The 11,047-nt window shown below is 38.8% G+C and overlaps 2 protein-coding genes across 3 annotated transcripts; one reads left to right on the top strand and one right to left on the bottom strand.

Annotated features, from left to right (window-relative positions):
* The first annotated feature begins 3,845 nt into the window (after window positions 1-3,845).
* On the top strand, window positions 3,846-7,853 carry irf7 (interferon regulatory factor 7). Of its 2 annotated transcripts, none has more exons than XM_010771011.1 (10): window positions 3,846-3,933; window positions 4,318-4,471; window positions 4,911-5,082; window positions 5,171-5,271; window positions 5,388-5,439; window positions 5,569-5,679; window positions 5,764-5,966; window positions 6,474-6,675; window positions 6,805-6,920; window positions 7,041-7,853. In XM_010771011.1, the coding sequence occupies exons 1-10, from the start codon at window positions 3,926-3,928 to the stop codon at window positions 7,227-7,229; spliced, it is 1,308 nt and encodes a 435-aa protein (XP_010769313.1). In that variant the 5' UTR covers window positions 3,846-3,925; the 3' UTR covers window positions 7,230-7,853. The 2 variants fall into 2 exon arrangements, with proteins under 2 accessions (XP_010769313.1, XP_010769312.1); XM_010771010.1 differs by having other exon boundaries at window positions 5,168-5,271.
* A 422-nt stretch (window positions 7,854-8,275) lies between these two features.
* Window positions 8,276-10,428, bottom strand: LOC104945358 (PHD and RING finger domain-containing protein 1-like). The gene is made up of 3 exons (XM_010771009.1): window positions 10,285-10,428; window positions 10,008-10,136; window positions 8,276-9,900 (listed from the first exon to the last, which is right to left on the bottom strand). Exons 1-3 carry the CDS (start codon window positions 10,297-10,299, stop codon window positions 9,748-9,750), a joined length of 297 nt encoding a protein of 98 aa, XP_010769311.1. The 5' UTR covers window positions 10,300-10,428; the 3' UTR covers window positions 8,276-9,747.
* Between the last annotated feature and the right edge of the window lie 619 nt (window positions 10,429-11,047).

Raw genomic sequence — 11,047 nt, 5'->3', positions numbered from 1 at the left:
TATGTATATGTATATGTATATATTGCAATGACATTTGTAGAGCCATCAAATTCCTATGTCCTAAGTATCATATCTCAGATGAACTACTATTGTTTTTCCTCAAGTCTCGCCCTCATACAGAAATACAAACACACCATTTCAAGCTTAAGCTAGACAAAGTGTTATAAATAGGTAAGGGTGTGGCTGTTTATGAAAATATTAGCAGGTTATATGAAATGCACTGGAACTCCAGCGTCATTGTTACGTGCCACAGTTGGTGCTTGTGTGTGTGTGCTGTTGTGTGCGTGTCTCTCTCTCTCTCCCTGATTGTCTCCAGGTGCAGCCTCTCCCCCAGGTGCTCCCAATCGCCAATCAGGGCCTCCATAAAGGACCTGAGGTAGGCTGCAGTGGCCTCTCTCCTTCTCCTCTGGCTGCATTGTGTGCAGCATGTCTCTGTCTCTGTGTGAGGCCTGTGTTCTTGTGAATTGTTAGGAGATGTGTGCCAGTTTACCTTTTTGTGTATTGTTTATTTTAGCTTGCTTTGCAAGTTGGCTGGTGAGCCCTTTTTCTTTTGTCCATTAAAACATCACTTTCTTCAGTAGACAGTTTCCTCTCCTTTTTCTCTCGCCCGGTTATTTTGGTGTTTTGTTACTTCCCTTTGTACCCCTAGTTAGGAGGGAATGTAACAGTCATACAACAGCCATCATTTCTATAAACATGCAGGTAAGAGAGAGATAAGAGTGGATAGGTCAGTGTGTGTGATGGTGTGTCAATGCCACAGAGAAAGAGAGATAGATACAGAGAGAGCAAGATGAAAGAGACTAGCTGGAATTTCAAGTAAAAAGGTCCTTTTGAAAACAATAAAAGTTTAACTCTATTTGTTCTTTTTTCATACATTAATTTTCCTCTGACGTGTCATATAAATGTTCTTACTCATATATTTTGTTAAGGTCGCATTGGAAAGTAGAAAATGTTCTCCGAGCAAAACAGTTGCTCGTGTCACATGATCTACTTCCTGTTCTTCAGCACAATATTCCATATTTACATTTACAGATGAGTTAATACGTATGATATTGCATTCTGAATAAAAGTGTGAAATAGGTTATGGTTCCTCCATGTGGTCGTTCAATAACCGCACTGCATGCTTCATGAGCGCCCCATGTTTTCTACAGGGGCCTTCTACAAGGGCAGTTTTTCCAATGAGCAGGAAAAAGGAAGTGCTCCATTAAAGTGTGTATCATTTCCTTATTCCTGACACATGCATACTTGGGCTGTAGTCATGCACGATATTTCTTAAACAGTGTTAGACTAATGCATGAGCATTAAACGCAGTCTGCGGTCAAAACACTGCCAGACAATAAAAGAAACTCTCCCCTAGAAGTAAATAAAGAGAAGTATGCTATAACTGACCTTTAGCATGCAAACTAATGCATCACAGGACCTGAGATAATAAGACCCGAGAGTGGGAGAATAAAATCTCAATTGTGCTTTCTTTTGCATGGAAGTTAACGAATGGTAGAAAGAGGAAGTGCAATGTCCGGAGCAAGCTTTTTTTGTATATTATACTAAAGTTCATGTCATGAAATAAGGGAATCCCCACTGCACTCTCACTCACCGTATGGTATTAATATTCTGTCTCATTGACAGACAGGAAACAACCTCACACCTGCAGGAGTCTGACTCTGAAAATCCCGTCTTACACTTCAGCACACTGCACAACTGTTACATACTATGGAGCATTCAGTGGTGGAGTCTTTTGTCACAATTCACTGGAATATTGATGGGTTGGTTTCATGTGACAACAAAACCTCACCAAAAGTACAGGTCAGAGCAGGTGGAGCTCATTGCCTCTGCTTCTTTACTGAAAAGGTAACCTTGTGTGGGCCTTAAAGCTTATCAACATATAAAAACTCAGTTTACTGGTCTGATTTCAAACTCTCCAATTTAACACTGTTGCATTTTCATATATAAAATATAAGATGGACTTGAATTCAGTAAAGAGAGATGTGTCTTATGTTTTCAAATAAGACGTTTATGTATGGATTTTGAGTCATCTGGTAACTAGACAGCTATTGAAAGAAAATTAGACTTTTCAAAAAATAAGCTACTGAATTATCATAACAATATTTAGATAAAATAGATATAAAGGATTCAAGATTCAAGGCTTTTATTGTCATTTGTACATATAGTTACAGTGTAGTTATGACAAGGACAATCTTAGGTCACAGGCTCTTCCAACAGTGCAACACAATAAAACAGATACAATAGTGCAAGAAAATAAAATACAATAGAATATAGTAGAAATAGTGCAGAATAGTCTATATACAAGTAATTGGAATATTTATATATAAGTTGCAAACAGATGAATGTTATGGATGTTCTTTCAAAAGTTAATGTGTTTAACATGCAGTCTTATGGCCTGTGGGATGAAACTGAAGGATATAGGAAGGAAATCCTCTACAAAGAGGGATGTCCCACTTGTGCAGTGTAGTTATACATTTTTGCAACAATTTGGTCATAAAGTCATAAGATATGAGGGCTATTGAAATAACAGAAGCTCTAAAATCCATTAAAAATAAATATATCCTACTTGCCCTGTGTGTTAAATCAATGCCACATTGATTCAGAGTCAATGGGTCACATAACATGGAAGCTATTGAACAAATGAAGACTTTTCAATAAAAGAGTATTAGAACAAATATGAATAAATAGAAAAAGCACCAAAAAAAACTATTAAACAGAGAGGTTTCCTACTTGTCCAATATAAAGTAATATTATAATTCTACATTGATTTGATAATAACATAGTAGTATATGGCAGCTTTTGAAAAAATATTGTTTACTCACAAAACTGTTGATTTCTTATTTTAATATTCATAATATAGAAGGTGGATACAAATGCGTGTTCTGCTTGCCCAGTGTAGAAATGCAATGCTGCACTGATTTGGAGTCACTGGTTCACAGGAAGCTATTTAAAATAAATGACTCTTTTCAATAACGAAACTGCTGAATTATCTTAATGCTATTCATATAAAATAGAAAACTAAATTAAACCCTTTAAAAAGAGATGTGACCTAAGAAGATATGTATTTTATTTGTACAGTGCAGTTATCTGTTTTGGATTTGGGTCGCTGGTTAACACACGTGAAAGCTATAGAACAAAAACTGAACATTTATTCTATTAAAGAAATACTGTTAAATCAATTCATGACAAATCAGCAGTCAGAAAAGGTATATCACACACCACTCGTGCAGTAATTTGATGATGGTCCCGACCCTTTTGTTCACCTCCCTTGGTGAAACCCTGTGGTTAGTGACAGTCTGTTTGTCTGTTTATGTTTAACAACATAAAGTAGGCTTGGTATCATCATGGAATAAAGCAGATCAAAGGGCGATCCTAAAATAATAAACTAATTTGAGAATGTTGGCAAGTATAACACTGTTGCCAAAAGTACACTCTACGCCTCTACATTGCAGACAGTAATACTGCTATTGGTTTTATTTAAATACACTAAGCTTGCCTGCAGGTTAAGTGGGCGAAAGCGCCTACGAGAACACAATAACTTGGGGTGGATGATGAAATGTGGATGACGTGGTGATGCAAGAAAAAAATTACGTGTCAAAAAACCCACTTTCATTTTGCCTCGATTACCTCCCTCCGAGAAAAATCCCTTTTCCAATCAACCCAGCCCTTCATCCGGTCTGCAGAGGGTGCCTTTGATTTATTCACCGGGAGTCTGTTTTAGGCTCTGTGTGAGGAGGTAACGTCTTGCTTTTCCTTAAATCAAACTCACCCATTCGTGCATCGGAAATGCCTGGAGCTGCGCCCTCCCACGGGGGAGGAGAGATCAAAACATCACAGTGTCACTGGTTCTGCTTCTATAAAATCAGCAAAGGTGTTTCTGAAGAGCCACAGACACCCTGGAGAGCAACACATCTACTGAGACATGCAAAGGTAGGGATAGCCTCATCTATGCCCTCTGTTCCTTCTTTATTTATTATATGCCTTTGTTTTGTTTTGTTTTTGAATGTATTGTAAAGTAGTTAGTTCCTTGTCAAACCTGATTTGTGTGACGATTTGACTAAATACTTTTTTGGGCTGAATAACTTTCCATGTTGCTGAAAACTATCTGGGCAGACCATGTAGAATATCACAGGGTGCTGAATGTGTTTTGCATTTATATCTTTGCGTAAAACATAGTTCACCTTTTTTCCTAAGCTGCCAGTAGTTTTTACCACAGTGGATGTGTGGTTTAGGTTCTTGAGTCCATTTCCTCTCTCTGCTCTAGTGAAATGTGTCATCTAAAGATCAACACTGATTTGTCATGTTTCCTCTCAGCCCTACCAAGCCTCAGTTTTCCAGCTGGCTCATAGAGCAGGTTGGGGCGGGCCAGTACCCGGGCCTGTGCTATGTGGGCATAAACAAGTTCAGAGTCCCCTGGAAGCACAACTCCAGAAGGGACTGCAATGATGAAGACAGTAAAATATTCCGGGTAGGTTGAACAGCTCCTATTACACATGCAACTGCAATTACATGTATGGTATGATCCGGCAAAGTGTGATTAGATCAAATGTTAATGGCTTTGTTGACATCATTAGAGATTCCTTAATGTCATAATGACTGTGTGCTATTTAATAACGGCAGGTGTTTAGAGTAGCAATTATAGCATGCCAACATCTCACTTCCACTTCCCTTGAATATAAGTAGCAATACCACAATATAGGTTGTTCAAAATACGTTGTTAATTCGTGTTAAGTGGAAATCCAACAATCGAATTGTCCACACAAAGAACTTAAAGTGGGTTCTCATATGCAATTACAGCTTTTAGGATCATTTAATTTTCCTAGTGATCATAATTACATTTAGAAGTGACAGCATTTGTAATGTGAGCATATGGAGTGGCTTTTATCTTGTGTGTTTATGGTTAACAGGCATGGTCAGAAGCAAGTGGAAAAATCCACGAGTTCCCAAACAACAAGGCCAGGTGGAAAACAAACTTCCGATGCGCTCTCAACAACCTCTCTAAAGGTTTCGAGTTGATAAGGGATAATTCCAAGAATAAGGAAGACCCTCATAAAATCTATGAGATCATCAACACTGACTGTAAGAGGAGTCACTTAATCCAGGTGTTATACTTCCACTGTTAAGAGTTGAATGCAAATAAATCTACCCATGTTTTCTTTATCAGCAGGCAACCTTGAAAGTCAGCCAGTACAAGACTCCCAGGAGGATGCTGACATGAGTCCAGATATCTACAACTCTCCCACAGAGGACCAACCTTCAGGAAATGAGGTGCAATATTGTTTGGGTTTTCTGTTAATTGGTTTGATATCAAACTGATTTTCTCTCTGGTGTTTTCTTCCCTTAGATACTTACTAACTGCCTCAATATTTTTCCCCTCCAAACAGCTAATTCTTCTGAACAATTTCATGACCTTGGACCTTGGCAGCCAGCCATCAGGTAGAGTGTTATGCAAAAACGCAGTACCATAATGTCATAGAAGAATGTCCTCTCCACCTGTTTATGGTTTTACATGGTTAGTAATGAAGGTTGAATATAGTTTAATTTGATTTGTATTGTCTTTAATAGATGTGCAACTATGGGCAAAAGACTATGTTCAGCAGAATCCAGCTGTCCCTGAAAGCTATCCTGTAGCAGCCGAGAGCCATCCACAGCATATAGCAGAGCCGCCTGCTTACTGTAAGGAAATGTTCAGCCTGATAAAATCACATTCCTTTATTGTCTCTATAAAGATGTGATTTATTTTAAAATGTATTTTTACAGTAAATCCTCCACAAGTCCTCAGTTCACCTCTGCAGCCGACTATATATGACCTGGAGATCTCCATCCACTACAGGAAAAGAGAAATGCTAAAGACTACGTTTAGCACTGCACTTCTCCAGCTCCATTACCACAACGAGGTCCCTGAGTTCAACGCACATCGTCTCTGCTTCCCCTCCACTGATGGTCTGCTCGACCAAAAGCAGGTACATGATAACATCAAATAGGCCTTTTGTGGAAATAAAAAAACAAAACAAAACCAAATCCTACAAATGTACTGAAAAAAACCTCAAGGATCATGTTTTTTTATCTGTACAACTGAGATTGTTGTATAGCTGTAAAAACATGTGATATGGATCTGAACTCCCAAATATTGCAAGTTTAACTTCAGGCTAAATGTCCTTGGCATATGCAACCAACCAAAAACTTAAAATAGGCTCCTGTCAGTGTGGCATATAGTGAATATGTTTTCTTTTAGGAATGCGTTTCACATCACCAGCGTTTTTGTCCAAGCACGAAACCAACAAATTGGGAAACCTCCTCTCTGTTAATTTAGCATGAACTGAAGGAACAAGTTTGATACAAATCCCCTGCCAAGAACTTTGATCCGAAATCCAAGGCTTGAGTTTTCCCTTAAGTTAAATGACTGTACATCCTGGAAACTTTTCTTAAGGTTAAAGTTTTTCTAATGGCAACCTTTTTCTTTACAACAGGTTGAGTACACTAACCGCATCCTGAACAGCATCCAGAGAGGTCTCTTTCTGGAGGTACGGGACACCGGTATCTACGCCTGGAGGCAGGACAAGTGCCATGTGTTTGCCAGCACCAGTGATCCCAGTGTGGCTCACCCTAACCCCAGCAAGCTGCCCCCAAACACCATTGTGACGCTCCTGAGCTTTGAGAAGTATGTGCATGGTATGTATACATCTCTCGCTTTTTATACAGTAGGAACAAAATGACTGTGTGTAATAATGGTTACATTCTGTGTGAAGCCATCATTAACTTGCACCATGCAATAAATGTTCCCACCTGTATCTGTTTCAGAACTGAAGCAGTTTAAAGAGAACAATGGTGGCTCTCCTGAATACGCCATCAACATGTGCTTTGGAGAGAAGTTTCCTGATGGGAAACCTTTAGAGAAGAAGCTTATAGTTGTCAAGGTAACGCTCTTTTCTAGTTTCACCAAAAAGACAGATACAGGATTGGAGAGCGGCTCCTTTTAGTTATGCAGTTTTTATATGTGTTGTAAAATGTCTCAATGTGTCACTTCACCCCCGCAGGTGGTCCCTCTGATCTGTCGACACTTTCATGAGATGGCCCAGATGGAGGGGGCTTCGTCTCTTCACAGCAGCAATGTCAGCCTCCAGATCTCACACAACAGCCTCTTTGATCTTATTAACAACGTCTTTAGTCTACCCACAGCTGAAGAGCCAGCGAGGGCTGCTGCACCTTTTCAAACTCAAATATGAAATCACTCAAACATTTCAAATCTCAACTATCCATGGGACCACCCTCTGCTCTGCAAAAAAAAATTCTCAAACTGGTAAATTGTTCAATGTGTCAGAAACTGAAGCACAAAAAACAGGAATTAGTTTGAAGATTGCATACCGTCAATAATCAAACACGTTGCTGCTTTGCAATGCCTCCTGTTTTCATTAGTCACAAATGTTGGGAAACCTTTTTTTATCACTACACCAGTAGATATGAGCTCCTCCTCTATTGGACTGTTACATTACTCACTCAAAGGCCACAGGTCTTGCCTTAGAATACTTTTATATGATAACTGTACATGTCAAATCACCTGCTAATGAAATGTACGGTTCCATTAATATTATATATGTACGTAGGAACAGAATGAGGCCCTAAATGATGGGAAATCCTTCATAAGAAGTTTTTCGATATTTATGAACTTGTAAAATGCTTAAACTGGATGGGGATGTATGTTTCTGTATGAGTCATACTGCCATTGACTGCAATGTTTCCTTGTTTGTGATGAATGTTTTTGCACTTACCCTTTTCACGCACTTTTTACACTGGAAAAATCCCTTTGAAAAACTGTCATTAAGATATTAAATAAACTGTTTAACTCCGAATGACGTCTCAGTTTATTACCACTGTGCTGCAGTGTGGACTCGGAAAGGCTGGGAGGTAATACTCAGAATGTATAATTGATCAATTTAAATAAAATTAAGGCTATAATGTACTGCTTTCTTATAAGTCAAATCAAGCCTAACATTGAAAGACCCTAAGTGGTCGTGGATAATGACGACGATTGATGAATTAAAGAGAAAGATGTCAAGTTATCTATAAAAATATTGCCCAAAACAGAATCATGTGTTTTCAGTCTTAAAGTAACACCAATACACTTGAGATACTTACAGAGAGAATATAAAAGGGCCGTCTCTATGCTTGTCATAGAATATCTTCAGATGTTGCCACCTAAAGCCAAATCCTGCTTGAACCGAAAAATGACATCAGGAAAAAGAAATGTTAAAAAGATTAGATCGAGACAAACCCTTTTCATCATCAGTGGTTTATTATCAAATGTTCCCTCTTAAAAACATCTGGCCTGTCTAAGGTAAATGAGGAAAAAAGTAAAATACAATCAGATAAACATGAGCACCTGTGTTTGTAGATGTTTTCATTCCTATTTCTTGGCTTTATAAAGCTGATTTCATGGGACAAAGTACAAGGCAAGTCCAACCACCCTCATAATCCGCCTTTCCAGCAAATAAACTGCTATTGACACAGAATGACTTTCTCATGAACATTTCGATAAAAGAAAGCAAAGAGTGAGGTTCACTTTTAAGACACATTGACAAAGCAGTCCTAATGAAGCTGTGATTACTGTTAGTATAGCAGACACCTCAAAGTGAACCCTGAACAGAATACAGTTCATTTTGATATACACACCTTGGGAATTGCTGCGATTTATGAGATATTCTATTGTTCCTATTATTTATGGACTATACATTGATCTCAAAAACCATGGATTTACATGCAAATAAAAAAAAATCTTATTAATATATATTACATACAACAACAAAAAACTGTTGTTAAAGGGTATGTTGACATGAGTGCACCAGGTAAGACAGCAAGGCAATACAGAAATGAACGTTTCTGGGGACTGAAACCCATTGAGCTTTTTGAACATGAAGGCTGTATTTTAACTCTTTCCACTTCAAACTAAAATGTATACTTATGGTAGTGTGGAGTAGTATTCAAAACTGTTTAAAAAGAGAATTGGCAAAAACAAATTGAATCTCTATTATTGAGAAAATGAGTGAACCGGACGCTGGACTGGATTTAGCTCTTTAAACATTGTTTGGGATGTGGAAGACGGATAATACAAAACAGAAACCAGTCAGCTCTATAAACTAGAACCATTTATATCAGTCATTCGCAACACAGATGAAAGTAACATAAGTGGATATATCAAATCTATATTATTTACAACCAAATCTAAAATGGTTTCATATCTTTACGGATACACTTTCTACAAAAATTGCATAACAGTGTTGTTCCTTAACGTTATAAATGTCTTAAATATGCAAATAATGCATATTATTCTACCACTTCTTAACCAACAGAAAGTTGTGCCACTGATAAATACCCACAAAACAGCCGTGTGAAACTCAAAGCCCGAGCTGCATCCGACGCTACCTGATTTCTGGCTCCATGGGGGGGGGTGTGTGTGTTTGAGATTTGCCTCTTTAAGGCACAACCTCCAGGTCTCCCGGTTCTGAGATGATCAACACAAAGAGTCCACTTCTTGCCAGTGGCAGTCCAAGCACAAGTCCTCAGTAGGTGCAGTTCAACAAAAAAGTTTGAAAAAAAACTCAGAAACCTTGGCATTGTATAAAATCTTGAAGCTGCTAGTTTACCATTTTGATTGTAGAGTTGGAGATCACAGCCAGTAATATGACTCAGAGTGAAACATGGTGTATGGGTTAGTGTTAGCAGTTCACGCCTTCACTGTTTGCCTCCTCACGGGCTATCAGAGATTTTCATATCATCAGCCTCCTGCCCTAAGTCCTCGTCTTTCTTGTGTTTCCTAGCGTGTTTGAATTTGTCCACGTATGCCTTGACCAGATTGCCCACCTTCACTGGGTTGATCTCCCCACTCTTGCTGTGGCACACCTGGTGACCAGAAACAAAAGCAATATTATATATTCTCAGGAAATACTGACTCAAAGTTCTTGTTTTTCCGGCAGTGGTGACAAACCTTGGCTAAGTGTTGTACTCACCTTCTGGACGGCTTTGCGTAGAATCTCTTTGTATTCATCCTTGTTGATGTCTCTGTTCTGGTAGAAAGGCTTGATGGCAAGCTTCACCTCTTCTATAGCCCTCTCCTGCATGTGCAGCTTCTTCAAATACTGATGGTAAGGTCATACAAATCAGACATTAGTTTCCAAAACTATTGTCAAAGGAAAAGGAGTTATAACGTTTAGTCTAAACTAAATAACCCATGAGAATAGGTGCTCTATTCAGTCCAAAGATTACACACTACAAACACATAATCACCTGATCTTTCCCCATTAAATCCTCTTCCTCTGCTTCTCCTTGTTCTCCATCAGATCTAGAGGAGGTTCCAACAGCCCTCCTCTTGGAGGGTTTACTGACAGCCGCAGTGATGTCCTGTGAAAGCCAATCAAAATGATATGGACGATAAGAACATGGATTACACAAGGCAGGAATAAAATCATTTAGGGCTGCAAAACAATGATACTTTTGTCAATACAATTGTGAAAAATGCCTTAATATAAATAAATATTGTAATGTCCCACAATCCATGGCGAAGTATCAACATTTCTCTTTTTATTTCATCATCAAAACTTTTATATATTACATGTCTGTCGAGGATTATAATGGTAGGAGGTAGTGCTGCGTACCGGTACGCCGAACCGGTACTGGACTTGTAAAAAGTTTCGGTTCAAGTCCGGTTAAAACCGGAACGTCAGGAACCGGTACTTACGTATATTCTCCTTTGTGTTCTAAACCATATAAAACCTTCCATAGATCGAGAAATTTGCGCTGAGAAAAGACGAAAAACATTGTTTTGGCTTCTGATATGGGGGCCATTACTGAACTCACGAAGTCTCGCAAAATATCGCAACTGCTCGCGAGATCTGTGTGACGTCAAGGGAAGCTGGCTTAGACATAGTGGACACTGACAGCGTGGGATGCTGGTTGCCATATTTGGTAGTGTAGCTAAGCTAACTCCTTTGTATGTATGGTGATATAGTGTCTGCCGAAAGAGCAACACTTCACCCAGACAATGTCAATA

The sequence above is a fragment of the Notothenia coriiceps genome, unplaced genomic scaffold (assembly GCF_000735185.1).
Source record: "Notothenia coriiceps isolate Sejong01 unplaced genomic scaffold, NC01 NC01_scaffold00009551, whole genome shotgun sequence".
NCBI lineage: Eukaryota > Metazoa > Chordata > Actinopteri > Perciformes > Nototheniidae > Notothenia > Notothenia coriiceps.
The sequence above is the reverse complement of the archived record's forward strand: the minus strand, read 5'-3'. Positions and strand labels throughout refer to the sequence as shown.